General features: G+C 43.8%; 3 protein-coding genes across 8 annotated transcripts; 2 read left to right on the forward strand and 1 right to left on the reverse strand.

Moving 5' to 3' along the window:
• The first annotated feature begins 406 nt into the window (after nucleotides 1-406).
• On the forward strand, nucleotides 407-5,688 carry pomgnt2 (protein O-linked mannose N-acetylglucosaminyltransferase 2 (beta 1,4-)). Of its 5 annotated transcripts, XM_020709984.2 has the most exons (4): nucleotides 407-675; nucleotides 1,669-1,772; nucleotides 1,890-2,033; nucleotides 2,866-5,688. In XM_020709984.2, the coding sequence occupies exon 4, from the start codon at nucleotides 2,947-2,949 to the stop codon at nucleotides 4,753-4,755; it is 1,809 nt and encodes a 602-aa protein (XP_020565643.1). In that variant the 5' UTR covers nucleotides 407-675; nucleotides 1,669-1,772; nucleotides 1,890-2,033; nucleotides 2,866-2,946; the 3' UTR covers nucleotides 4,756-5,688. The 5 variants fall into 5 exon arrangements, with proteins under 5 accessions (XP_020565643.1, XP_011483248.1, XP_004077700.1 ...); XM_011484946.3 differs by lacking the exon at nucleotides 1,669-1,772; XM_011484945.3 differs by lacking the exon at nucleotides 407-675 and having other exon boundaries at nucleotides 891-1,772.
• Nucleotides 5,689-8,176: 2,488 nt separating this feature from the next.
• cnih4 (cornichon family AMPA receptor auxiliary protein 4) lies at nucleotides 8,177-11,819 on the forward strand. Its single transcript, XM_004077653.2, has 5 exons — nucleotides 8,177-8,320; nucleotides 10,208-10,276; nucleotides 10,404-10,516; nucleotides 10,588-10,728; nucleotides 10,807-11,819. Exons 1-5 carry the CDS (start codon nucleotides 8,252-8,254, stop codon nucleotides 10,832-10,834), a joined length of 420 nt encoding a protein of 139 aa, XP_004077701.1. The 5' UTR covers nucleotides 8,177-8,251; the 3' UTR covers nucleotides 10,835-11,819.
• Nucleotides 11,820-13,257: 1,438 nt separating this feature from the next.
• On the reverse strand, nucleotides 13,258-26,952 carry LOC101173088 (cytochrome b5 reductase 4). Of its 2 annotated transcripts, none has more exons than XM_020709986.2 (16): nucleotides 26,817-26,952; nucleotides 23,558-23,679; nucleotides 23,298-23,451; nucleotides 22,552-22,652; nucleotides 21,882-21,966; nucleotides 20,837-20,912; nucleotides 20,708-20,765; nucleotides 20,277-20,370; nucleotides 19,632-19,664; nucleotides 19,158-19,280; nucleotides 18,476-18,616; nucleotides 17,467-17,613; nucleotides 17,147-17,297; nucleotides 15,756-15,842; nucleotides 14,835-14,999; nucleotides 13,258-13,666 (listed from the first exon to the last, which is right to left on the reverse strand). In XM_020709986.2, exons 1-16 carry the CDS (start codon nucleotides 26,935-26,937, stop codon nucleotides 13,612-13,614), a joined length of 1,713 nt encoding a protein of 570 aa, XP_020565645.1. In that variant the 5' UTR covers nucleotides 26,938-26,952; the 3' UTR covers nucleotides 13,258-13,611. The 2 variants fall into 2 exon arrangements, with proteins under 2 accessions (XP_020565645.1, XP_011483250.1); XM_011484948.3 differs by lacking the exon at nucleotides 26,817-26,952 and adding an exon at nucleotides 23,833-23,955.
• Between the last annotated feature and the right edge of the window lie 684 nt (nucleotides 26,953-27,636).

The raw sequence follows: 27,636 nt of genomic DNA on the forward strand, positions 1-27,636 counted from the left end.
TTGTGTATCACAACATATTTACTGCTCAGATTTTAATTGTACAAAAGAAAGTGAAACCATGAGGCCTTTAATGATTAAAACGTTTTTTTTTTCATGCTTGTGGTTGGTTGTTCACCTTAAGCGTTTTTATTTCTTGCTTTTTTATATTAACTTAAACACTGAGTTAAATTTCCCTTTGGTCTTCAAAAACTCAAAAAGAAACTTGTGGTTTGTTTTTCTTGCCAGATTTGTCTGTGGGAGGACGATTTAGGTCTTTGAGCCCACTGACAAATCAGTTTGTTCATAAAGCGGGGTAGAGGTTTGTTGGGGTGAAATATTCATCAACCATCAGCTGTAAGGGGGAGGGAGAGACTCACCGAAGCTGGAGTCAGACTGGAACCCACTGTCCTGCACACACACCCCTCACCAGGAGAGGGCAGCAGTGCGCCACTCTGCTGTTTTACAACCGCTACAGACCTTAAAATGATCTAAATGCTAAATAAGAGGAAGAAGAAGATTTTGTTGTAAAAACCCCGTTAACGGAGCGTTCTCCTCTGAAAATCCGTTCATCCGCCGGTTCCCCGTTGGACGGAGGCCATGATCGCTGGTTCTTCTGCGGGATGAGGACCCGCTGGTGCTGCTGAACCCCGTCACGCCTCTAAAGACCATGGATGGACGTCGTTCGTGAGATTTAAGGTGAGTTTGAATGAGACAGTGTCTGTGTTTTCAGTTCATTAGCCGCGCGCGGGTGGTTTTGTGACCGTGACGTCAGGACTGCAGGCCGTCGCTGCACAGCATGAAGAGGCCCGCTCTTCAACCCGCGAGTCTCCAAAGGAGAACCGTGACAGGTGAGACCACAGACTGTAAATGAACGGGACTGAGTGACACCCCCCCCCCCCCTTGCGTTCCAAACAGGAAGTAGAGAAATAAACAGCTGTTACTCAGTCATTCAATTGGTCAGATGAACCATTCTGGCTCTGATACCTTTTCTTAACATCTTGATAATCCTCTTTTTTCTTTCTCTTAATTACGAGTTATTCAAATAATGAACTGTTCAATCAGATGCCTCAGTGAAATCATGTGGTGCCCGCTGGCCCCCACCTCTAACCTTGGAATGGTTTGATTGACAGATTCTCCTGAGCCTGCTTTCAGTGGAAGGGGTGGGGCTGTCCAACAACCTTAGTCCTGATTAGTGAGAATGGTTGCCATAGAAACCTTTATTCAGTCCTACTCTGGCCAATCCCTGCCTTCTGGCTCCGACATGTTGAAGTCCAAATCGCGGTAAAATGGTGACTGAATTGGCTTCATTTGGTTGGAGCAGGAGGTAAGCCACCTTCCATGGGTGATGTGACACTCGCTCAGTCCAGTTCTTTATACAGTCAATGGGTGAGATGGAACGGTCTAGCTGATGAGCAACGCTGCTAAAACTGGTGACTCTGTGGAGACAGACGATGCCGCAGAGTCATGTGACACCACTAAGATAGATGACGCTGCAGAAATAGGTGATGCTGCTGACACGCCTGAGTCTAGAGACTGGTGACTGCGCAGATGAAAGGTGATGCCTTGCAGACAGGTGGTGCCCCGGACATAGGCGACGCCACAAAGACAGCCTGAGTTTTGGAAAAAAGGTGACGCCTCAGAGACGGGTGGCGCCTACGACATACCTGACTGTCCAGCTGCTTGTTGCAGATTTCTAATCAGCCAATCACATGGCAGCAACTCGGTGCATTCATGTAGACATGGTCCAGACGATCTACTGCGGTTCAAAGTGGGCATCAGAACCAGGAAGAAAGGTGATTGAAGTGACTTTGAACGTGGTTGGTTGTTGGTGCAAGACGGGCAAGTCTGAGGATTTCAGAACCTGCTGATCTACTGGGATTTTCACCCACAACCATCTCTGGGGTTTACAGAGAATGGTCCGGAAAAGAGACAAAACCCAGGAGCTGCAGTTCTGTGGGCAGAAATACCTTGTTGCTGCCAGAGCTCAGAGGAAAAAAGCCAGACTGGATCCAGTTGATAAAAAGACCTCCAACCTGCTTCAGCAGCAGGTGCAGGTAGGATGTTAAAAAAAAGTTTAAACAAATGAACGTTTACCTTAGTGTCTTGATTTATCTCTGTCAGACAAGGTTCAGAATTATGTAATTATAATGACCCAACAAGAATCGTAACATCTGATTTATATTGTAATAGCATTTCGTTACTCTGACATGTAATAAAATGAAATACATATATCCTTGTGGTGGATAGAGTGGATGAGCAACACCACTACCCCGGGTACAGGTTCTGGGGAACCCAAAGGTGCTTCAACAAAAAAGACGCGCAGATTGTTTTCTAAAATGAGGCCAAGGCGTGGTACCAGTTTAAAATATGTTACTAAAGCTAAAACGAATAAAACAAAAACACAGTCACACTTGGGAGGAGGTCCTTTGATGGGGTTGACCGTGACTGAGTTGACACTGACGGGGTTGACGCTGATGTTGTCCTAGGATAGCGATATAAATAGTGGAGGATGGAAATAGTGCAGCTAGCGAGGTAGTTTTTGGCTGTTGCCACGTCTCCATAATCTCCAAAACACACTTGAGATGATTCCACTGTGGGATCTGCTGCCTATGCCAGCTACTGTTAGGCGACTGGATTGACTTTACTTGGTTGGAGCTGGAAGTAAGACATTTCCTATGGGTGATGTCACACTCCATCAGTTCTTCTATCAATGGGTCCACCTGGACAGGTTGCCAGTCCGTTCCAGGGCCACCTGAAAGTGACCCTGTAACGTGCAGTCCTCTCACTCTTGTATAAATTTGTCGATTTATAATATGGTCGTTTTTTTTCCCTTACAATTCTATATTGCTGTAATCTGTCTTGCTTGCCGTCTGTGATCTTCTGTAGGTCGGCTGATGTCTGGCGGTCGGTCCTGCCAAAGTTGGATGACAGTTTCAGTTGAAGGGTGGCTTCTCCGCAGCAGCAGGGATGAGAGCCTCCGCCGCCGCCTGCAGAATGAACTTGGGAACTCTCTTAAATGGATTGTTGGTCTCGGTTATTGCAGCACTGCTTTGGAAGTGCTCCAAGCTGAGTGAGCAGGCCTTCCTGTTGGAGGAGGAGCTGCATATGGCTCAGCGGTCCCAGGAGGTCTCACAAGCCCGCATTGACTACCACGTGGCCCTGCAGGCTCTTCAGGAACAGGGCACTCGCATGGTCTGCACCGGCAAAATGCACACCGACCGCATCTGCCGCTTCGATTACCTCTGCTACAGCTCCGAGGCCGAAGAATTTGTCTTCTTTCAGTCCAACCTCTCTGTCATGTTACCAAATCTTGGATCTAGGCGTTTTCAACCAGCCCTGCTAGACCTGTCTTCAGTGGAGGATCACAACACCCAATACTTTAACTTTTTAGAGCTACCAGTGGCAGCGTTGAAGTTTATGCCCAAGCCTGTGTTTGTTCCAGACGCCACACTTATCCTGAACAGGTTCAATCCTGATAACCTCATGCACATATTCCACGATGACCTTCTGCCAGCCTTCTACACCATGAAGCAGTATTCTGACTTGGATGGAGAGGCGCGCCTTGTTTTCATGGAGGGTTGGGGGGAAGGCCCTTACTTTGACCTATACAGACTTCTTAGTAGCAAGCAACCCCTGCTTAAAGAACATTTAAGGAACTTTGGAAAACTAATGTGTTTCACTAAATCCTATGTTGGTTTATCCAAAATGACTACCTGGTACCAGTATGGCTTTGTTCAGCCACAAGGTCCCAAAGCCAACGTTCTGGTTTCTGGAAATGAGGTCAGACAGTTTGCCTCGTCCTTAATGAAGAAAATGAACATTACAGCAGTGAAGATTGGAGGAAATGACAAAGGAAGAGTCGAGCATGAGAACAAGGGAGAGGCGAGTGATCAATACGTCGTCATCTTTAGCCGTTCAACGACTAGGTTAATCCTGAATGAAGCTGAGGTGGTCATGGCCATAGTCCAGGAGTTACAGATGAGGGTGGTCACAGTTTCCCTAGAGGAACAATCTTTTCCCAGCATCGTCCAGGTGATCAGCGGTGCCTCCATGCTTGTCAGTATGCATGGAGCTCAGCTCATTACCTCACTGTTCCTTCCCAGAGGTGCTGTTGTTGTTGAATTGTTCCCATTTGCTGTCAACCCTGAGCATTACACCCCATATAAAACCCTGGCGTCCCTTCCCGGCATGGACCTTCACTACATTTCCTGGAGGAATACTAAAGAAGAAAACACTGTCACCTATCCAGACAGACCCTGGGAGCAAGGAGGAATAGTTCACCTGGAAAAAGAGGATCAGAGGCGAATTTTGAAAAGCAAGGAAGTCCCGCGACACTTGTGCTGCCGGAACCCAGAGTGGCTCTTCCGCATCTACCAAGACACTTTGGTGGACATACCTTCTTTCATCGAGCTTCTCAAAGAGGCTTCGAAGACCAAGCTAAGCCTGAGAAAAGACAAAGCGTCCAGTACGGTCCACCCTGGTCGCGTCAGAGAAGCCCAGTGTCAAACTTCAGTTCAAACGACCAAGGAAGCCAAGCTCTCCGTCTCCTGGCAGATCCCATGGAATCTAAAATACCTGAAGGTTAGAGACGTGAAGTACGAAGTGTGGATCCAGGAGCAAGGAGAGAACACGTACATGCCGTACATTCTCCCTCAGCAGAACTATACTTTCTCTGAGAACATTAAACCCTTCACCACCTACCTGGTGTGGGTTAGGTGCATTTTTAACAAGAACCTCCTTGGCCCTTTTGCAGATGTTCTCACTTGCAAGACTTAGCACCAACAAATGTCTTTGTTATCACTGTCGGTTTATTCATTTGTTTTGTACTCTTACTTTTGGTACAACATTCAGAATGGAACGGAGCGTTTTTAGACCAACACTTTCCAAGTTATGTTTAGCCACTAGTTTGATTGATTTGAGCTTAAATGGTTAGCCCACTTCAGACTTTTGGCCCGGTATTGTTGGACCTGCTTTAAACAGACAAAGGTAAAGGTTTCCAAGAAGAAATTAAACACAAGGATAATTTTGATGAACATTGAACATTATTTTGATGAAATTAAAAACAAGGACAGCTGTAAATTACCGAAGAAGTTCACGTCATGAATCGGGTTCTGAATCAACTTTAGACAGTTCAAATATTTTCATGTTTCTGTCTTTTATTGCAATAACACGTCATCATGCAGTTTCCTCTTTTCTGCACGAGTATTACAGCCAGTGTCTGAATGTTTTCATCAGTGATTTGGGGTTTTCTCTACGTGTGTGAACACGTTTGTGTTTCAGAGAAGCTTTTTAAATTTTGCTTGAGGACAGTTGAAATGTGAAGATGTGCTTTTGCTGCTGATCGCTGACATTTAAGATACAAAGCAGATTGAGACTTAAAAAAAAGCACTTTACAAAAGGGCATAAATGATGTAACTATCTCTTATCACCATTGTTAGTTTGTAAAAGTAGAAAACCTTCAGAGTTTTTACTGATACTTTGTATGTGGGAGTGATGCATGCTTTCCTTCATTTCTCACTGCTGTTGATGATGTCACATCAGGATCTACGGCCAGAGCCTTTGGAAGCTCATTCCTGACTTGTCTTTCATCGACTACCACTGGATAAAAGACTTTTTTATGTCATCTGTTATGTCAGTTGAATTATAACATCTAATAATACGATGTATTAAAGTAAATGAGGGAAAATAAAAGTGTTTAACATGAATGTATGCATGAATAAGTTTGTTTACCTTTGCTGCACTACGGTGGCGCAGTGGTTGCCTCACAGCAAGAAGTCCAGGCTGGGGGAACTGGAACAGAACATCAATGTCCTTTCTGTGTGGAGTTAGCATGTTCTCTCCGTGCATACGTGGGTTTTCTCCGGGCCCCCCGGCATCCTCCCACCCTCCCAAAACATACTTCATAGGTTATTTGGTGACTCTAAATTGTCCATAGGTGTGAATGTGAGAGTGTGTGGGTGTGTGATATGTGTGACCCTGCGACAGACTGGCGACCTGTCCAGGATGTCCCCCCGCCCTCACGATCACAGTTTTATTTACAATAGACAATTGAATGGAATTAGACAAATGGAAAGGGTCACAGAATTTATGCTAAAATTGTGGTTCGATGTTTTGTGAAAATACAAACTAGAGAAAGAGCTTAGGATTCTCCAGTGGGTAACTTATGATAAGGACTTCATTCCAGCGTCTCATAACAAAAAATTATAGAATAGAACCGAAAAGCCACAACAGTGATGTGCACATTGAATAAAAATTGAAGTTTCCTACATTTTGGAACTTTGAAACAGAAATTTAACTGGACTAATCGTGACCACTTCAGGTTTTTACAGATAAAAGATTACTTTGACAAGAAAATAGGACAAACTTAGATGAAGGTGGAATAATTTGAAATATTGTTGAAACTTACAATTCTAAAAAACACAATTATATCTACGCTTTATAAAAATCTCATGGAAGATAAAGGGGACTGTAAAGAAACTGGATTCTCTAGAAAGGACTGTATTAAATTTTAGGTTCGTACCCGTCAGTTTCTTGCACACAGAAATAAATGAATAACGACTCAGAGACAGTTACTTATCTTTTGTGGAGGTTTTACTTCGCACAAACACGAAGGGGACAGACAGGTGAACATGGTGCATTCAAAGTCCGAACAAAGGGGTTCAGCAAAAGGCCTGGCATATATACCTTGCATTTGCATATTCAGAACCTCATTCGATGGATCATGGTGTGAAAAACACACCCACAGACTGTTGCAGGCTAGATGCTCGAAGGTCAGAGCACCTAAAGTGTCAGATCTCTTGCAGACATTTGCCAGAACGCATACACCAGAACACACAAAGATGAAAAGGGAGGATGTTAAAGGAATGTTTGCGAGACAATAGTCTTGGTTGTGCTCTGTCTGGAGTGTAATATAATTTTGAGATGATAATACAGAGTAAATCGAGGTTAAGCCATTAGTGTAATAAAAGGTAAAAGTTAGTTTAACAAAATGCAAAAGGGAGTTTCTAACTATTCTGCTTCTAATCATTCCTAACAGGGACAATACCACAGATATCAATAAGAATTGGAAAAGGGAACTGGGTATAAAAATATCAGATGACGACTGGCTTCACATTTGGCGAAAAAACAGAATACCTCCACTTCATCAGGGATATGGAGACAGCATTGTTGGAAAAACACAATACTATATTTTATTACACCAAAAATCACAAACAAGCACACTTCAGTGCCACGTTGGAGAAAATATGGAGACATATACATAGATAATTCTCATATTTTTTGGTCTTGCCCCAAAGCTAGTCTCTTTTGGAAGAATATTCACAAGATTATAACCAAGGTCCTGGGATACAATATACCAAAGACATGCTTAGTTCTGTATCTGGGCAAAATATCAGAAAATGCACTCAAAAATAACAGATTTTAGTCAAAATTTTCCTAGCCGCAGGCAAGAAAACTATCACAGACAATGGTACGAGGCAGATTAGTCAACACAGCAGAAATGGAAAAGAATTGTGGAAGAAAAACATGTGATGGAATTGCTGAACTATCGGATAAGAACTCAAGAAGATCTCTGTCAAACAAGATGGGAAAAATGAAATAAATACATAAAGATGTTATAAGGACTTATGTATAGATACGGTTATAAAAAGCCTGTAGAGCCAGTCAAGGCAAGCCGAGGCATACTTTTGTTTTGCAATGTTCCCCTATTTTACTGTCCTTCTGTTTTTTGGACTATAAAATAACAGTAATAAAAAAAATTAAAAATCGAAAATCCATTTTTTGATTGCATGCATGTGAATAGTTCTTCGGATAATTTTCTTTTCTGGTGTTCTTCCAAATTAGAAAATGAACATTCTTTCTGGTGTAATTTCTCACAACACCCTGTTTGATTTGGTTTGTAATATTTTGATCATGAATTTGGCAAATTCTATATTCATAAAAGTACATTTTCAAAAAATAAACCCATTTTTAAACATTAATTTTCATTCATTAAAATGAATGAAAATTTGAAAATAAAAATCAGGAAAAATTCTCATCTTTTAATCATTTATCTGTGTTTTATTGTTCGTGTCTTCATGTTGCCGTCTTTTTTTGTCAAATTATGTATACCTTTCACTGCAGCTGTTTTGTGTGAGCACGTTTGTTGTTGATGTGCGATGCGAATAAAAAGGCTGTACCGCCGATGAAGACCTCCCGGCCGCTAGGCGGCAGCACAAAAGGTTAACGGTCCTCTTTGTTTGGGCCGGAAGTGGGGCTGCCGACTGCAGGCGCGATGGAGGCGGTGGTGTTCATCGTGTCGCTCGTGGACTGCTGCGCACTCATCTTCCTGGCGGTTTACTTCGTATCCTTTCTGAGGTTCGGTTCTGAATCTGCGGCTTGGTTTGGTTTGCAAAAACAGAAGCTTTTCTTTCAGCGCTGGAGCTAGCAATGTCACTTCCTGAAAGCTAACGGGTGGTTCCGGTTTGGTCCAAATTTAACAAGGACACTGATTTTGATTCTGATTTGAGTTTGTTCCAAATATATGGGGGCTGCATCGAACTACGCTGGTAAACGCCCTTTAACCAAACCGTACAGGGGTTTTAACCCTGACATCATCACAGGTTAAAGGCCCGAACGAAGTTTGACATGTCTGTTCAGTTTCCCGCCCCATGATTTGGCCGCGAGCCTAAGGTGCAGTTTGTCTTAGGCAGCTGCGTCAGCTGCACCTTTGCTCTGTAAAAAGAAAAACGATGACATGTTCACGACAGGTCAGGCTCCAACAGGAGGACAAACAGAAGTTCTATAGATAGATAGTAAGCTGTAACCATTCATTTGAACAACGATCCGATTCACATCATAAATCTGTGGTTCCTGATCCAATCCACTGTTGACATCAGTTCATTTGAATGATCCGATTGGTTCTGATCCACTTACCTAAAATGGATCCAGGACATGTTTAGCCGAAACGTCAACCAGTGTGACTCAGAAATACCTGATATACTGAACAGTGCTGGTGAAGTTTTCCAGATTTATTGGATTTCTTCTAGATAATCAAGTGTAAATAAAATGTGTACAAACAAGTAAACAAGAATGGATGTGTAATCTATTCACATTTTAGTTTCCTAAAGTTCAACTGTTGTTTTTCCACATCCAAATAACCCAAAGGGAACATTATTAGAACATTCTGTATGGTCACATGACTTTGCTAAATTCAAAGTGTTTCCACACATTAGACTGGAATGATGGTTGATCAGTTTTTGCTGATGTCATCACATGTGTGTTGTCTGCTGTGGTGCACTTGGTTGTTTTTACCTTACAGCCAAATAAGCCAACTTTAAATCATTCAAAAAGGCATTTTCCAATATCAAAATAATGAATTTATTTCATTTGGAAAGGATCTTTAAATGGTTTAGGTCGATTTAAATGTCGATTCAAATGACCACTTGTCTCAGACAGATCGGTTAGATCGTAGGAATAGAAATCAATCAATTGTTACAGCCCTGATTAATAAATCAATTGATAGATTGATCAAACCCATGACTGGATTTGAGGACTGGACTGAGTGACCCCTCCCCCTTCGCGTTCCAAACAGGAAGTGGCTCCAAGAAGCCAAAGGGCTGCTTAACTCGGTGGTGTGTATAATTCTGCTAAAGCAAAACTTATTGATGAATATGAAGCAGCATGCTGGGACTGAGGAAGATTCTCTGCGTGGTCTTCATCCACCTTTCTCAGCTTTTGTCTGCTGCAGGCAGAATGACTTCTCAGAAGAGGTCGAGATGGTCCCCGGGCTTTTATGGTCTTTTTATTCAGTGAGAAATGACCTTCGGTGCTTAGGCACAGTGGTGCCTCGCAGTGAGAAGGCACTGGTTTGAATCCCAGCTGGGCTCTGTCTCTGTGGAGTTTGCATGTTTTCCTCAGACATGCCTGGTTTCTTCTGGACCCTCATAGGTGACTCTGTATCGGCCCTAAAGTGTGTGTGGTTGTGGGTCTGTGTGGCCCTGCGGTGGACTGGTGTACTGTCCCGGGTGAAACCCATCCGAGCTAGATAGGCTCCAGCAACCCCCACTGGGATACGGTGAGTTTGGCAGATGGGTGAAGTGACATACCTGCCCGCTATGGGTGGGATCAGGGAGTACACAGCGATGCAGGTGATAAAACTGCAGAGAAAACCAGTTCCCTTTGGTGTAGCCACCGGCGCACATGTGCATCTACCTCCACAGCCAGTACAGCCCCTTGACCTGAGGCCCAGATCATCACCTTGTCTGACCTAGAATGTGACTACATCAACGCACGGGCCTGCTGCTCCAAGCTCAACAAAGTAAACTTTACCATCACTTGCTCCTTTCTTCTTTTGTTCGTTTTCTCCATTTTTGGTTGTCTGGTCCTTCTTGATGTTTCGTCCGTAAAACCTGCTGTTGTGTTGGGATCTGCTTCTGTATTTGCAGTGGGTCATTCCAGAGATGGTTGCGCAGTGTCTCTCCACCATGCTCATGATGGTGTCCATGCACTGGTTCATCCTGCTGCTCAACCTGCCTGTAGCAGCCTGGAACATCTACAGGTAGATGCAGCCTGATGGCTGAGGGTCAGCTCTGCAGATGAAGGAAGAACTGCTCAGACGTGTCCTTGCAGGTACGCCAAGGTCCCTATGGGGAACATGGGAGTGTTTGACCCAACCGAGATCCACAACCGAGGCCTGCTCAAGTCCCACATGAAAGAAGCCATGATTAAATTGGGTTACCACCTGCTCTGCTTCTTCATTTACTTGTACAGGTAACCTGTAGTGTTCATAGATGGTATGTCTCTGGATAGGCAGCCTCTAACACGCCTGCTCCTGTCCCTGTTTTTCAGCATGATTCTGGCTCTGATCAATGACTGATGGAGCTGATCGGCCTCTTCCGTGTATGAAACGTCCGAGCACAGGTTTATCATCATGCTGACACTGTCAGAGACTGTCTTCACTCCTGCACATCAACACTACCTTATCACGTAGCTCATAGTCCTGAAGTTCCTGCACAAACCGCCGTCTTCCTGTGAGGACGGCGTCCTGCCAGCAGCTGAGGAGAGAACATTTTCAGAGCTTAGCAGTTTCAGCCCCACAGGCTGGCCCTGTTTCTGCTGACCTGTTTATTAGACATCAGCAGAGTTCTGGTTTAGTTGTGTCCATGTTTTTATAAAGAGGCAAACTGACGCAGACAGATTCTGACTCACATCGATCCTAAAAATCCAGACTGAAGGATTCTGACTCTAGAACAGATCCAGACTTCTGTGTTCTGCTGTGACCATTGTCAGAGGTCCCTGTGAAATCCCTTCTCCCCTCTGTAGGGTCTATGGGTTTTTCCCAAAACCCTCTGCAGGTTGTCCACAAACTGGGATCTGGGTTTTACTTGGGAGAACACCTGGGCACAGCTTTGTTTGAAACAGTTCTTACTGGTTCCGCGTGGTTCTGAAGAACCTCAGTGTGGACATCTTTCAGCCGAACTGGAACTTTTCCAAGGAACTCTGTGGACTTCTGCAGCCTTCTAAACAACCACTCCTCTGCAGGGATGGAGCTCCTTGGGTTCTGAAGAAGTCTGGCATTAGTGGGCGGTTGTGCTCCTTGTTCTGTTGAAGGTCCCTCTGATGTTAAGCCAGAGACTCTGTGATCATCATGGTGACTCCTGCTGGGATGGAGACCAAAGCTTTCACTTTCTTCTGTTCAGGGGCCCTGCTGCGATGCTGGCCTCTTCAGACCAATGACCATCAGAGTCAGTGACCCCGACAGCGTGTGGCCGCCATGTGACACCGCTGTAGTTTGTGCTTGAACGTCGGTGCAGTGTGAAATGACTGTGAAGATGTTTCATGAATAAAATGGGCCAAAGTCATCTGTCTGGCTGTGTGGTATGTGAAGAGTTGTAGCTGTGATGGAGGTAAAGAAACCTTCAGAGGAAGGACCTGAGCAGAGCTGGGTATAGCCTTAGTCACATGATCTGGATGGGGGCTTAGGGGTTTTGGGTTGTAAAGCGTTGTCGACAGGTGCTGCTGCATCTTCAAGGCAGCGCAGGTGTCTCATATGGCCACCTTAACCCTTGTGCTATCTTAGATGACCCCACCCTTACATTGACGTGTTCTCCCTACCATGACAAAGGTGGATAAAGGTGGAAAGATTTCATGGAATCCATGGACACCAGTGAAGATCACAAATCATTGGAGAAAAAAAGTTCAGTGCACTGTCCAGTGGGTCTAGATGACCCAACTCCCAATGTTAACCCTTGTGCTATCCTAGGCACTTTAACATTGGGAGTTGGGTCATCTAGACCCACTAGACAGTGCACTGAACCTTTTTTCTTCAATGATTTGTGATCTTCACTGGTGACATGAAATCTTTCCACCTTTATCATGGTAGGGAGAACACGTCAATGCAAGGCAGGAATTTCAATGTGTGGGAGGGGCTACGCCTTTATAAGGGATAAACTTTTTCCAGTCAGGAGAGGGCAGTCTTGGTTGCAAAAGCTCTTCCAGACACGGTTTTATTCTTTCTTTGAATTTTTTGGGGGAAAATAAAGTCTCTGATCTTTGGAGTCTGCTGGCTTGGTCATCTTATTTTCTATGCGTTTATAATTGCTTGGTTTTCACCTATGACTCAAAGCCCAGGAGGTTCTTCCAGCATGTGTAACAGAGAATCTTTAAATTCAACAGTTCAGAAACTCTGCCCTGTGCTCGGTTTTCTGACATCAGTGTCCATCAGCAGCTCTGTGTGCTGAACCATCTGGACAAGGAATCTGGCCCAGACAGAATTCAGTCATGCTGACATGCATCACTACCCAACAACCCTCTAGAAAGCGTCCATCACTGCTGCGATTCCATCTATAGTCCCAGAAACCCGACTACAGCGAGGCAGCTTCATCCACAAAAGCTGGAGAAATATCGTCTCCCCTTCTTTAACCTTTGAGGGCAGAATTCTGAGTATTTCACTCACATCTCAAAACAGCATTCCTGGCGCAGCGGTAGAGTGGCTGACTTCTGGTCGGCAGGTTCGATTCCTACCTTGCCTGCACGTGTCAAGACACTGAACCCCACCTTGCCTCTGGTGGAAGGTTGGCGCCAGTGTCGGTGTGTGAATGAGACTATAAAATGCTTTGTGGAAGGTAAACAAAAATGTTTACCATTTTACCAAAATGCATGACTGTGTCCCACGATAGTCTCATCAAAATAGAGGAAAACCTTCACACATCTCCATGAGCTGCTCTTGGCCATTTCCATCTTCAAGCTGAAATCCTCGTGTGTCGTCTGGTTCATTAAGAAAGTTTGCTGCTCAAAACGCTAAGACTGGAAGAGTTTTATTCATAGTTCTGCGTTGACATGTGACAATCACAGAATAGACCGGCAGAACATTGTACTCTTCTTCAGAACCGTCTAGCACCAATCATTTCTGGTACTGAAAAGTCTTTTAGGAGGCACTTCACCGTCCACCTTAACATGAGGCAGAGCGTCTGGGCCTCACAGCAGAACCTCACCGTCCTCAACATGGTTCTTCTGCAGAGAACAGTAAATGCTGCTTTTTTTTTATTCCACGCCTGCTCCTCTCTGCCTTCTTCAGCATCTTCCACAGCAGATCAATCAGATTCCCCTCCTGGAATTCAAACAGTCCTGGCAGGGATGAGGCTGAAGACCTGCTCACCCCTGGAAGGCGTGGAGCTCCTCTTCACTAAAGTCCAGCTGCTTCAACAACCTGAGAGGAAACAGAGGGCCATTCCACGTCAAAATGATGGAACTACTCAGGGCCTCCTTTAACGACATCCCAATGAAGAAATGAATGAATGCTTCATCAGAGGTCATCATGAACCCTATAGTTCTGTTTTTACATTCATTTTTCTAGGTTTGAATTGCAGTTCAGCTAAGATTTCATTTTCATCCACCAGTTTCTGCTTTTGCGCCTGTAACCCATCGACAGTCAAGGCCACTTTACTCTAACCTCTAAATGTTGGAGTTCGCTGTTCTTCACGTGAAATGTGATCGACTGAGTTCCAGTGATCATCACATTGTCCCCGATTCCCTCTGTTCAGCCTACATGTATTGATCGTAAAAGACCCTGAAAAGGGCCTTTACTGCATCAGTTCATAGAACGGCATTGAAGGTCAACCGGTAAATCGACAATCAAAGCCTCCTCTTTGAAAATTAAGCTCAGATAACCTAAATGATATGTTGCTGCTATTTTATGTGGGAAGAGTTAAAGAATGAAAATCCTGTTTTTGGTTTTTTAATGTGATTTTGTAGCATTTTTCTCTGGATAGAGAACATTTATAAAGAAAATTAAGATTAAAACTTTCTGAGGATTTCTTTACTCAAATCGTGGATCATTAGTAGATAAAAAAATACAGTTTGAAAATTTTCTCAGTTGTGACGCATAAACTGAAATGGGTGGGGCCAAGATCACCCTGCTCCGCCCCCTTCCGATGCATCCTTGCAGACAAAAGGATCCATGATCCCCTTTGTTTTCTTCAGCTAAACTGGAATCTTAACCGTAGGGTTGGATAATTCTGATGCTGCACTGCATGTGTTAGCTTAGGGGTGTGAGGGGGTGGAAGGTTGCGGGAGAGAATGCAAACAAAGGCATGATGGGATTTCACTTTTTCAGTAGATAAAAAGGACCCTAAAGGAATATTTGCATGTCCAAATAAGGACTTATATAAAATATATATTAAATAAGGACTTTCCAGTTTTCCTCCTCGTTAAAGTCAGAATAAATCTCACGCATGTTGTTTGTCAGAAAGAGTTCAGACAGAAAATTCACCAATGGATCGATTGAAAGTTTGAACTTTCTTGGATGCTGCACGAGTTCCCCGATGTTCCTAAGACCGGAGCAGCACACACTGACGGCATGAGGAGCTTCTCCTTACCGGACTGTGAGCTCGGTGAAGGTTGGTGGGCCGCACACACAAACGAAGCATCTGGATCCGTGCGGTCGGACCAGGGTCTCCCTCAGCACCGCCTCGTCCACACCACCCGTTCTGCTGTTGCTGCAGAGGGCTGGGGGCTCCTGGAGGACGTACTCCACCTGGAACCTGGATCCACCCAACAAATCCCAACCGTGAAGACCTCATCTGTGAAAGTCCTGTTTGAAACCTTTAAGAGGCTTTTCTCAGCCTGATCCTGTCTGAGGAATAATATTCTGTTCCACGGAGTATGATAATATAATAATAATAAGAATAATATTCCACGGAGCGGACCTGGCGTACATTGCACTACTGGTTGTATTTGCTAAATATAACTTTGTATGTGACAAATAAAAATTCTTGATTCTTGAATGATTCTGTATTTAGACTATGGAATGTAAACTACATGCAGCTTCAGATGTGGACTTGGAAACTATCAGGCTTCAGTCAGCGACATTGAAAACACAACATCACCAGCAATAACCTACATATGATTTCACGTTACAGGAACTCCTCACCGCCATTAAATCATTTCCATCTGGCAAAGCAGCCGACCCTGACAGCGGACTTTGAGTCCATTTTAAGCAGAATAGTCTTTACCTTTACTCTAGTACTTTTTACAGATTCACTTGTATGTGAGGATTACTTCAACAATGTAATGGTACTTTTCCTTAAGTACAAAGCTTTGGTCGTCTGCAGGAAAGAAGATCTTGTGTTAAAGGTCCAGTGGACCGCAGGAGCCCTACTGTTTAGTGATGGTGGGTTACAGTCCAACCTCACACTCATTCCTTAAAAAAAAGGCATTTCTATTGCATATAATCTAAACTCCCCTCTTACAGATACAGCCCCTTCATCAACACTAAAGTGTAGAAATACTTGCAGTACCGTTCATCCTCAGCTGCCAGCTCATCCAGGTCTTTGTGCCATAAAATGTCTTCTTCCCGCCGGTTGAAGAAGAGCAGTTTTGTTTTTCTGAGAACACAGAAACCAGAAGCAGGAGCTCTTTATTTTCTTTGTAACAGGACATCACTGAACACCAGCAGTAAACGTCAAGCCTGTTTATTCAAAGCAGAGTGAACAGCTACCAAGACCTGCTTTTGAAGGTTAAGTCACTGTACAGACGCGACCTGAGGTCCTGCAGCGCCATTTGGACGACCCGTTCAGAGTTAAATGATATTTAAAAAGACGTGTTGCATCAACCAATCAGGAACTCAGCTTTGGCCTGTGACATGTCCAATGATCGGTCAGCAGGGGGAGTCCTAGGTCAACACGGGGGGGGGGGGGGGGGGGGGGGGGGGACAACATCTGATTGTTTCCTCCTGAATGTTATATTTTACGAATTTGATGCGGGAATCACGTTCAGAGTAAACGCAGCAGGATGCTGACGTTCTCACTACTATTGTGACTTACAAAAGAAATAAATATTAAATCCACAATAATTCATAATTAAATCTTGTTATTTTTCACAGAAGAGATTATTTGATAGGTAGTGTGATTACTTGTGTTGTTATGGTAACAGTTGCAGAGCCAGCACCGACCTGGCTCCACGGCAGCATCTGTTGATCGTCATGATCAAATTCACCAAACAGTTTAAAGAATGAAGTCTTTTCTTCTGTCTGGCTGTTGTGATAAACATACCACACATGTATTCAGAAAAGGGTTCCTCCTGTTTAGGTGGTAAATAACAGACTCTGCACCTGATGTTTGTTTTTTTGGTTTCCTTAATTGTTGGAAATGGAAAAATCCCCCTTGGTGATGTAAAGGTAAAGGTTGGAAGTGTGTTACAACAAAAAACTTAAATAAAATAAAGCCACAACTTTACTTGTATTTTGATCTTTTACTGCGAATGAAATGAAAATACCTCAAAATGAGGCTTTTCACAGGAATCATTGATCAAAAATAGATTACAGGCCATAAGTAAAAATAAAGCACATGACAACACTAACAAACGCAGAACTACAGACACAAAGCTGAAGTACTATTTCTCTGTTGTATTTAGCTAAAGTATTGTCTGAACTTTATGAATGTTCCATTTGAATGCTTTGTAGAAAAGCAAAGTCAGGTCAAAAAGACGATCAAGCAGGACAGGGTTATGGGAAACCTGTGGTTATTCATGCATCTACTGGATGGTAAAGCAGGAAAATACTGCCACCTACTGTTTGAGGTGTGAAACAGCGACAGCTGCAGAAGGGCTGGCCAAAGTGCTCTAGCATGGTTGGGTTCAGATTGCCTGGGTTGATTTCTAAAGTCTGTGTGCATTTGTCAATTGGCCCCACCTGATGGTGTCAATCTCTTGGAGGGATAAGCGGATGAGTCGAGCCATGGGCGTGAAACCCGTGCCAGCCGCCAACAGGAAGAGGTGCGTTACATCCCGCAGAAGACGGACGCTGAACGAGCCCTCGGGACCGCTGACAGAAATATGGTCACCTTTAGAGAGGAAACATTGATGCATACAATCAAAAACAGAAGCAGACTAACACCAGAAAGAACGTTCTGTGACACTGAAGGTCATGAAACGAGTCGTCATCAAACACAACACCACAGAAAACTGATGGTGACACCACAGCCTGTAAACAAAAATGTCGGGGTCTCTCACCAGTCTGCAGGCTGTTCAGGTGCTGCGTGAAGACACCGTCCGGATACACCTTGATCATGAGGTAGAGGTCAGGTTCCTGTGAGGGGGGGTCCGGACCTGCAGCCAGGCGTTGGTCTACAGGAGTGTACGGCCTCACCACCTCGGTGTCTGCAGATGAAGGCAGGCTTTGATTCATCATGTGGAACACTGCTCTGCTAGCTCTGGAACCAAACTCGTGGTGAGGGAACCAACATCCTCAGAGTTCCTCTGGAAAGGATCTCGCCTTTTCACATATGGAGCTACACTAACTAGATCAGCAATCCTCAGCATATGTTTGCTGTCAAACACATCGCATTACTGTTGGATCGTAAACGTTGACATCTCAACCCCATAATAGCACATGTTAGAGCACAGACAGAGAAATCTGAAAGGAATTCAGAAATCTGAACAACCTTTTAGCTCCTGCCTTCCAGTTTGACTCGTTCCTATGGCTGTAGTTATGGTGTGATGGCTGCCTGCACAGCCACACTGCAGCTGTCGTTGGAAGAGTTCAGCCTCACATTCATATTGTCTTCACAATAAATGATTTTAGACACAACATGGGAGAGACTTTTTTTTCTGTCTTTGTGGAACAGTCGAACATTCTTTGCCTGTCTTCAGTCGTGCGAGTATTTACCCCCCAGGTATCTCAAATCCCAGAATGTGTTTATCACTGGGTTTTGCTCCATTTGGTTGCCAATATTCAAAGTTAGGTTCAGTGACGTGTTTTTAAGAGCAGGTCTGCTTTGTTGGCAATGATGAGCTTTCCTGACATGACATTTATCTGTCATGAATAAGCTGGACTCTTGGGCTCAGTCAGTCCTGACTGGCCTCCGTGACTCTTCGTCTAGAATAATTTTCTCTGATGCGAGAAGTTCTCCCAAGACCTTTCCAGCAGGTCCTAATGCAGACTTTCTCATGGTGGGGGGAGTTAGCTTTAGCAGCTACTTGAACATGTTTTACCTGTATTTTTTTAGTGTTTGTTGTTTACCTTTAATGCAGGCTTTGAGGTAGACGTGTTTTCCAACAGGAACATGCATAATGGTCCCCTGTGGACACTGGAGCCTGAACACTTGAGTGTTATAGTTGACCTCCGTCTTTGACAGCAGCACACAATCTCGATAGAAGACAGCTGCAAAAAAGGAGATCAGTACTCAGGACTCTATTCTCCTCCTTATGGGCAGAGACACATACAGCGCTATCCGGAATGAAGAATCTGCAGGAAAATTTCCTTTCAACAAATGACTTTTTGCTGCTTTGCTTTGATGCAAGTGAAAGAAAGGGGAGGGAAGGGCGGGGGGGGGGGTCAGAGGTCACCAAGTGTGTGTATTAAAAAGTGTGGTCACATTGTGAAGACTCCAACTGTTTGTTATGTCTTCATCTCCCATGCCCCCCCTTCATAAAAGGAGCCCACATGTCTAACAAGAGAGCCAACCACGGAGGGAGGAGCCACTGCCGCGTAGCTCCACCCACCCCCGATCTGTCTCCATTCTGATGAGAGAAGCATCAGAACAGAGACAGATCAGGAGGAAAGTTGATATATTCAACCTTAAAAGTTGGGGAGAGTTTTAAATCTTCCCAGACTTCTTCTCTTCCGTTTTCTGCTGTACATCCCACCCAACCGGGTGGGATGTACAGCACGTCCGACTTCAGACGTTCTCGCCGTTTCTCACCTCGGTCTTTTTTGCATAGAAAGGTGTTGTGGTGTTCCAAAGGTTGCCCTAAAGTCGCCCATTTTCCTTTGGTCAGTTTACGCACGCTGAGCTGGATCTTCCCCACAGAGGAGGCAGCGTTGACTGTGAAGGAAAACATGGTGGGATGTGAGAACAAGGAAAGAGAATCACCTGACCCAGCATGGGAAACATACTGGTGTCTGTGAAACCCGTTCAGACACATCCAAACTACAATATGCAGAAAATACAAGCTTGTTGGGGAAAAGTGTTTATTTTTATCACCCCAGTCTTCTGAAGAAAAACCAGCTATTCAGCCACAAACATTCCCCAAAGGTGATCATTATTAACATCTGTTTGTTTGTTTAGTACAACATGTAATGTTAGCTTGGGCGGCTTCCATCTCATTTTGGAGGGGACTCCTGGAAGGTGCAGTTCAGAACAAATCACATGCAGCAAAGCTGCAAATCGTCTTACCAGAAATGTTTGCATCAACTTCATGAGCCAGACCTGAAAGAAGAAAAAGTCCTTTAATTAGAAGCCTGTGCAGACTGCGTGCTCACAACTGATCAACTCAGCACTGCCTAAGGCTGGTGGTCATCCTCTGTCAGTTATGCACAGCGTACGCTGCAGTCTGGACTTTCGGTTTTTCTCTTCTTGTCATTATGAAGCTTTCTGAAGGAGTTTTACTCTGGAAACTAGCTGCATTTCAATTAATGCTCTCAGAGTATTTCACAGTTTTTTTGTTTTTTAAATTTAACTGAAGCACAATTTCAGACAATCAGAATGAAGAGGACTTTTGAAACACAAGAAGCTGTGTTAGCCCAACCAAGACCACACAAAGTCAAGGTTTCTTAATACCAAGAAAACATGGAGCCGTGTTTGTCGGAGTGAAGCTGGCCTGTTGACATCACACTCCAGCTTCCTGCAGCCGCTTCCAGCCATCACATCAGCAGAAACCAAAATAAGCACAGGGTGTATGCGGAAAGCATCCAGTTCAACTTCCACACACTGTAAGCTACAGAATAATGCGCTTCTTTGATCAATCTGCAAATACTGCTAATCCATTATAGAGAGCAGTTTAATTTAACAGCCTCCTTAAACTGTAATTGTGCTGCTTACTCAAATTTAGCATGTAGGACATTTTCCCGAGCAGGACCTCCACCCGAAGAAGGCCTGCCTTCAGGTCCGCAGTCATACAGCCAGAGCTGGGAATCTGAAGGGACAAGATCCGAGCAACCGTTAGTTTTTCCCCTCAAACTCCAAAAAAGACGATGAAAAATGTTTGATGAACAGCCTTCACAACTCTAGTTTAAAGACCCACTCCAATGAAAATAGTCTTTTTAGTGTTTTTAACAACTTTTCTGCAGCATGATGGAGGACATTTATAAAGAAAATTAAGATTCTTTATAAATTAAGATTCTGAGTATTTATATAAATCATGGTGAATCAGAAGCAGACTATAAAATGTTGTTGCAGTGACGTAGGTGCTACAGGTGACACCAATATAATCCGTAAAGGCATCCGCGTGTTGGTTTCCTATGTGTGATTACCTTTCTTCTGGTGTATATGACCAAATGGACGGCCGCATCCGTTTGGAACCAGTCGTATCTGTAAGTGAACAGCAGATGGCGTTTTATGAGACGACCTTTTCCCTGTAACTACTCTCAGAAGTGTCATACCGAGGCCGAGAGTCTTTGACTGGCGGAGGAGCTCCTGGAGCGGGTGGAGCAAAGCCCGTCAGTGGAGAAGTAACGCCTGTAACGAGGAAAACAATTAAAGAGAACTCCACCTGGTAATTATTATGATGAAAGAGAGAAATGAAATCACTTTCAGTTTTGAGCCAAAACACTAAACCAAGAAAGAAAAAGGGACGGCTGTTCACAGGTTTCAGGCTGTTATAAACTCTGTCATATAACAGATAATAGGAAACCAATAGTGGCAACGATTTTTTTCCAAGCACTGAGCCGCTGTCACCACCGCCCCCCATTAAATTTGCGCCCAGGGAAATTGCCCGTTTAACCTGTGCCTAAAACCGCCACTACTGCACTATTTGAGAAGCACTGCATTACGGACATGTGCATCATTGCAAACATTATCCTAAAAATACTGAGGATAATTGGTAGTCCTCCTGCTTGTCCTCATACCTTGAAGGTTAGCAGATAGGATGTCACTCTCAGAGCTTGATGAGGTTCCTTCTAAACACCGACAGACATCAGAACGGGCTTTTCCGCCAAATTCTTCCGCATAAAGGCTAGAGTCTCTAGAACAGTCTTTTTTTTTTTACTTTCTATTTTTGTCTCCATTGGGTTTAGAATGAAGTCATAACTAGGTTTTAGCTTTAGAGAGCGTAAAAAACAAAACAAAAAGACAACAGAGCAGGAGACAGAGCAGGAAAACAAAGCAAATGACGAAATATGTCACCTGTTTACAAAGCATGAAGTCAATTTGACTGCTATGGTAATTCAAGGCAGTTTACAACCTCCTCATGAGCTCAAGACCAAGCACAGGCAGGAGAAAGCGACCCCCCCGTTCACTGTAACTGTACTGTAGATAGTCAGAGGGTGATGGTCTGAGGGGCCGTAGGCGCGAACTGGCCGCCACGCCTCTGTCAGTCTGCCTCAGGGTAACTGTGGCTAAACAGTAGCTACCATCACCATTGGAAGCGCTTTAAGTGTCTGGAAAAGCGCAGATAAATCCAATGCATTATTATTATTGTTTAGATACCTTTAACAGCTGCTGGGGTCTTCAGTGCCATCCTGCCAACCAGACACTCCTTTAACATGGACTCATAGTTGACCCAACGATGCACCTGGACACAAACACACAATCTCAACAAACAGAATGGGGTTTTGAAAGACAGAATATAGGTTTAGATGAGTCCTCGTGAAAGCCAAGGCGGGGGGGGGGGGGGGGGATTTGTGCCAAGACAAAGCCCCCTCATTCTACAAAAACAATTGAACAGTATATAAATGATCCCATTATGGTACATCAGGAGGTTTTCAGGGTGGGGGGGCTTCAAAAGCCAGATGCTCCCAACTGGGATCTGAATGAAAACAAACAGGTTTTCCGGAGAGGACTTATCCTCCTAATTTACAGTCATACATTTGACTTCCTGATAATGTTTAAATGACATCTAACTGCTCTTTACTTTAATAATTCAATCCATAAATACATTTGCCTTTAAAATAACTCTTGTAAATATTAAATGCAGCTATAGTTTTTAATGGAAGACAGAGGGTTTGATGACAAAAAGCTCCACCCTTGTTCAGACAGGTGACTGGTTTAAAAGGGAAAAAAAAAAACAATGAGTATCAAATTGAATCACAAATAGAAACAAAACTGATTTGGTAATTTGGCAGATAGCCACCCCCACATTCTTCCTCCAGATCTCTACCTGGTCAAAGAGGTCAGTGCCATCTATCCCAGCAGCCTTCATCAGCTCATCTTCTCCACCAGGGTGATAGTCGATGTATGGAGTCACATTGTACACCATGCCTGAAAAAAGAAAAAAAAAATCACCATACAAAGCTAACAAAGTTGTATTTTTCTTTGAAGTTATGTTAGGATGAGCAAACCAAACTTTCAGCACCGACCAAGCAGCTGAAATGAGTATCTACAGAAATGTGTAAGGTAACTAAAACAGGATGATCAAAATGAATCACAAGACGTCAAGAAAATGTGATGAACAGCCATCAGCCTGTCTGTTTCACAGATCAACTCTCTTCTGTCATCACGTTTATTCTTGTTTAGATCATTATTTGAAGCTACTCTTTAGGACGTCAAAAAAGACTAAACATTTCTAATACGTAGAGGGTAAAACATAATCCTATGTATCTTTAGGGATAAACTACTCACTTAAAACAGTTTTTTAAGCAATCTTTTAAAACCAACTTTACTTGGGGCATCGGACTTCCACAAAGTGATGCAAAATATTGTTTTTTTCTGTTATATAAGATGATGAAGGAGGTTATTGTCACTATGTCGATCGCTCACTGGTTACCTCACCCAGTCGCTCTCTGACTGGTTACCTCACCATGTCACTCCCTCACTGTCAGTATGTCACTCACTTGTTACTGTCACTATGTCACTCTCTCACATAAAGACGAAACCAGCCGTTGTGAGTAAATTTGCTTCAAAAACCTCGTATACAGGTCCAGCAATCATCTCTGCGGTTGTGTTTCTCGAGTTCTTCTGGGGTCACGTCGATCAAGCGGCCCCTCAGTCCAGTCAGGTCTTTTCCACTCTTTGCGAACCGGATCCAGTCCATCAGGCTGTGACCGGGCTTCAACACCACCTGTAACACACACGCAGCAGGTGGGGCCTGCACTCAGCTTCCGGAAGAGGACCGTCAGTAACCGCAAATTTAGTAACTTCTGCCTGCGGAACGACGGTATCGTTACCTTGTTTCTCCCAGCGCCAGACGAGGCGACCCTCTGCTGGGAGCCGGAGGCAGGGAACGACTGGGCCGGGACGTTCAGCATGGTGCCCACAGTTCGGAGGCAGCCCCAGCTGTTTACCAAACCTGCGGAAGTTACCAGCCGGCGGTATAGTGAAGAAACAAACTTCCGTCCTCCGAGGCTAAACTAGTCTGTAGCTAGCATATCCGGACAGCGGCGAATGAATCACTAATGGCTGAAAGGCTTTACTGTCACGTTATTTTCAGGTAAAACATCACCTGTTCAGGATACTGAACCGCCTCGGAAGTTGTTCCAATCATCGCTGTTGATTACAAGCGTTAGTTCCGTCTTCTTCTGTGGTGTTTCAGTCTGTTTCTTCTTCTTCTCTTTTTGGCAATCAACTGTTTGGTGGATATACCGCCACCACCTGGTCTGGAATGTGGATCACGAGTGCTGAATGCTTTTTTTTCTTTTTCTTTGACAACATAATCAGTAAACTGATTTTTTAAAACACCTTTATTGTACAAAATAGAAGTTTTTATAAAATAAAATTCAAATATGCCAGGGTAGAGTACAATAACACACAGCTTCTGATTAAGGCTTTTAGAGATGGTACGGAAATACATTTCAATTTGTTTAATTAATATGGGGGAATTGACGAGAATTTGCATTTATGGATTTAAAATTTGGTTGTTATTCAGAGCTGAGGAGTTGCTGAGACCTTCTACTCAGTTTTCTTTAGCTTTTTTATTATTATTATATATTACTTTTCTTTGTACAGGAATCCCATCAATCTTTTTTAGTGCTGAGGACCCAGGTGTCAGTCCCATGTTTAAGCCGGAGGCCTTCCTTAGTTTGAAGTCACGTGTCTTTGGGTCGTTTCACCTGTGTGTGTGTGTGTTTGTGTGCATGCTTGTGTGTGTGATTGATCTGCATCATGTCAGTGGAGTGATTTAAAGTTTTCGAGCCTCCACCTCCCTCATCTATTTTAACTCTGGAACGCCGTTTCCTGCCTCTGTGGCGGTGTTGACCGCCTGTGTGCAGTCGATCTATTCCACCATCTCTTTCCACTTTGCAACAGTAACAACGGAATATGGAAGACAGTTTTATCTGTCCGACATTATTGCATCAAAAAATCTGCCTCCATCTTCTGCATCCTCCTCACTCACACCAACCCCCACATGTCCTCCCAGAAGCGGTTGTAGGTACAGGCAATACGGGCAATTGCCCAGGGCGAAAAATGAAGGGGGGCGGTGCCGGTGGCTCAGCGCTTGTAAAGAAATATATGCACCATTTTTGGTTTACTTATATCACCGAGTTTGTAACAGCCTGAAACCTGGCGGCGCCCCCGCCCTGCAGCTGCGCGCTCTCCTGTCTTTGAGAAGAAAACGCAAATGTGTGTGAATTGGTGCCGCTGGCTGCATCTGCATGCGCTCCTGCTGGAAATGTGTGACGAAAAGGGGGAGGGCTGCGGGGAATCAGTTCAACTGTGTGTCGCTTCCAAATTAAGTGGCCATGTGGGGGACAAGGGCGGGGGGTGGAATCTACTTTATAAAACTTTTCTAAAAGTCAGTCATACGGTGACATTCTACAACTTACATTTTAATAAAGGTAAACAAAAACATTGTGCTAATTTGGGTTAATTTTTGTGTGAAATGCCCAAATAAAAAATGGGAACACAAAACAATGTTGTCTCTAAGGTGACAGTTGGTTTAGTCGACGAACTTGATGCCTTCGTGAGGACATTTAGTGCTAAATGCCAAAAACATCTGAAATTTGGAGAAAAAAAAAGGTCAAAGCCATCTGGTGCCTAAATTAGAAAAAACAGAAAAGAAAAAAAGGAGAAAAGAGATGAAGAAAAGGGAATGTTCTCATTGCTAAATGCACGTTTTCTAATGCTACCTAGCCCTGCAACAACAACAACGTTGTCTATGAAAACTGAAGGCCCAAATGTTGCAAATAACCTCATTGTTCATTTTTTAAGATTTTCTTCTTAAACCTTTGCTCTGCTTTAACTTGTAACATTAGTTATGATTCCTGTGTCTGTCTGCTCTGCTGCAACACGAAGGTTTTGTTGTTGAGCGGGTCGTCCAATAATCGAAGGGTCAGCGGTTTGATCCCCACCCCCCCCAACCAACTGTTGTTGTGTCTTTGGGCAAGACACTTCACCCTCCTTGCCTCCAGTGTGGCTCCACTGGTGTATGAATGTGTATGTACAGCTACAACAGTAGTTTACCAATAAATAATAATAAATAAATAATGGACACACTGTTAGCGCTTTGAGTGACTTAAAAAGCGCAGATAAATCCAATCCATTATTATTTTTTGTGGCAGCCTAAACATAAGGTCAACAACGTTTCAGGAGCGACTCACTAACCTTGCCGTTGTTAGTATCAATCATTCAGTAGGGGAGCAGATTTCATTTGATGATGTAATTGACTAGTTTGCATCAAGGAAGACTAGAAAGATTAGGTGTTAGTGTTTTCTGTTCTTAGTTTAATGGTGCTGCAGTTATATTTATTTTAGCGTGTTATTTGTGTGATAAAAGATTTGTACTTTATAATATTGATTTTATATTATATATTCAATCTTGTGTTTGATTTAATATTTTCCTAACTAACTGTATTTTTGCCACGCTTATAGTCTTTTATTTTTATGTTCTGATAACTGTTATAATGCGGTGCAGAATTCTGATAAACGTCTTTTCTATCAATTTCTTACTTTCAATGACAATAAAACATGTCAGTTGACATGGACAAAGTTAGAACTGTCACTGTTTCCTTCTTCTCTCCATCCATGAACCTCTGCTTTGGTCTTCCTCTCTTTCCTGGTAGCTCCAACCTCAGCATCCTTTCACCAACACCATCACTGCTCCTCCTCTCAAGATGTCCAAATGTCTTCATCTGCTTCTCTGCAGTGATCTCTGCAACAGCCTTCTACACCTTTCCTTTGGTCTCACATCACACCTGAAACCTTCCTCCACACATTCCAACCAACGTGCAGACGCCTCTTCACTTCTTTTCCTGCAGTCTCTGTTGTTCTGGACTTAGTCCTCCACCTTCTCCACCTCTGCTCCCTGTAACTGCACTGTTCCTCTTGAATTCCTCACATTCACAGTTCCTCTGTCTTGCTGCCGTTGACCTTCAATCGTCTCCTTTTCAGAGCAAACCCTCCCCCTCTCTAGATTTTAAAGATAATGCTCATCTTTAAAGGCTCTAGAAATATTTTTCCAATGGTGAGGGAAAAGAAACCAGAAACCCACCTGAAATGAAGGTTTTCAGAAAGGTAAAGGCCCCGGTTCCGTCCCCCTCATGGTTCCAGTCATCATCATCTTCTTCTGAGTCACTTTGGTTTCCTCCTGACATCAACATGTTCTTTTGCATCTCAGTGCTGTAAACCTCTCACATGGCAGCAGACAGGAGGCCTTCAAAAGACTAATCTCCTAAGAAGGATTATTGTCTGAGAGCTGACTCTTTCAAAGTAAAGGTCTTTGTTGGGACGTCTCAAACACGTCTCTCAGTTGGTCCAAAATGGGCTGTTTTATTGTGACACACATCACTCAACCATTGTAGTTGGCGTCAGGTTGCCTGGAGTTCATTCTAGATATAATCCTGCTTTCAGGCCAGTTGCTGCCTCGCTCAGCGTAACAGTAGTTATTGGGGCTGTGTACCCAAGTTCAGGGTGGGAGTGTGCTACAGCCTCCTCTCTGACCTGCTGTTCCTGCTCTCCCCCGGTGTTACACTTGTGTTGTACCGCTTCGATCTCAAGTTGTGATAGTAGTTGTCCATTGTGGATATTAGAAGATTGAGCTACTAGTTGCTTGGCAGTTAGCCTTGATTGTGGGTTTTGAAGCATCCATTAACTCCACATTCTCTGCATGTAACCTCACCTATTTCAACAGAGCTTGATGTACTCATGCATCTTGGATGTTTCATCCTGGATTTCCACGCTCACTAGTCCTTGGCCTCCGTCCTTGCAGCTAGCGTACAGTCTCAGTGAGCTGGATATGTGATAGAACCCTCCATGTATGGTGAGGAGCTTTAGTGTCTTAACCTATGAGGTCTGTATCTCTTCCTTTGGCC

This window comes from Oryzias latipes, chromosome 16 (genome assembly GCF_002234675.1).
Source record: "Oryzias latipes chromosome 16, ASM223467v1".
NCBI lineage: Eukaryota > Metazoa > Chordata > Actinopteri > Beloniformes > Adrianichthyidae > Oryzias > Oryzias latipes.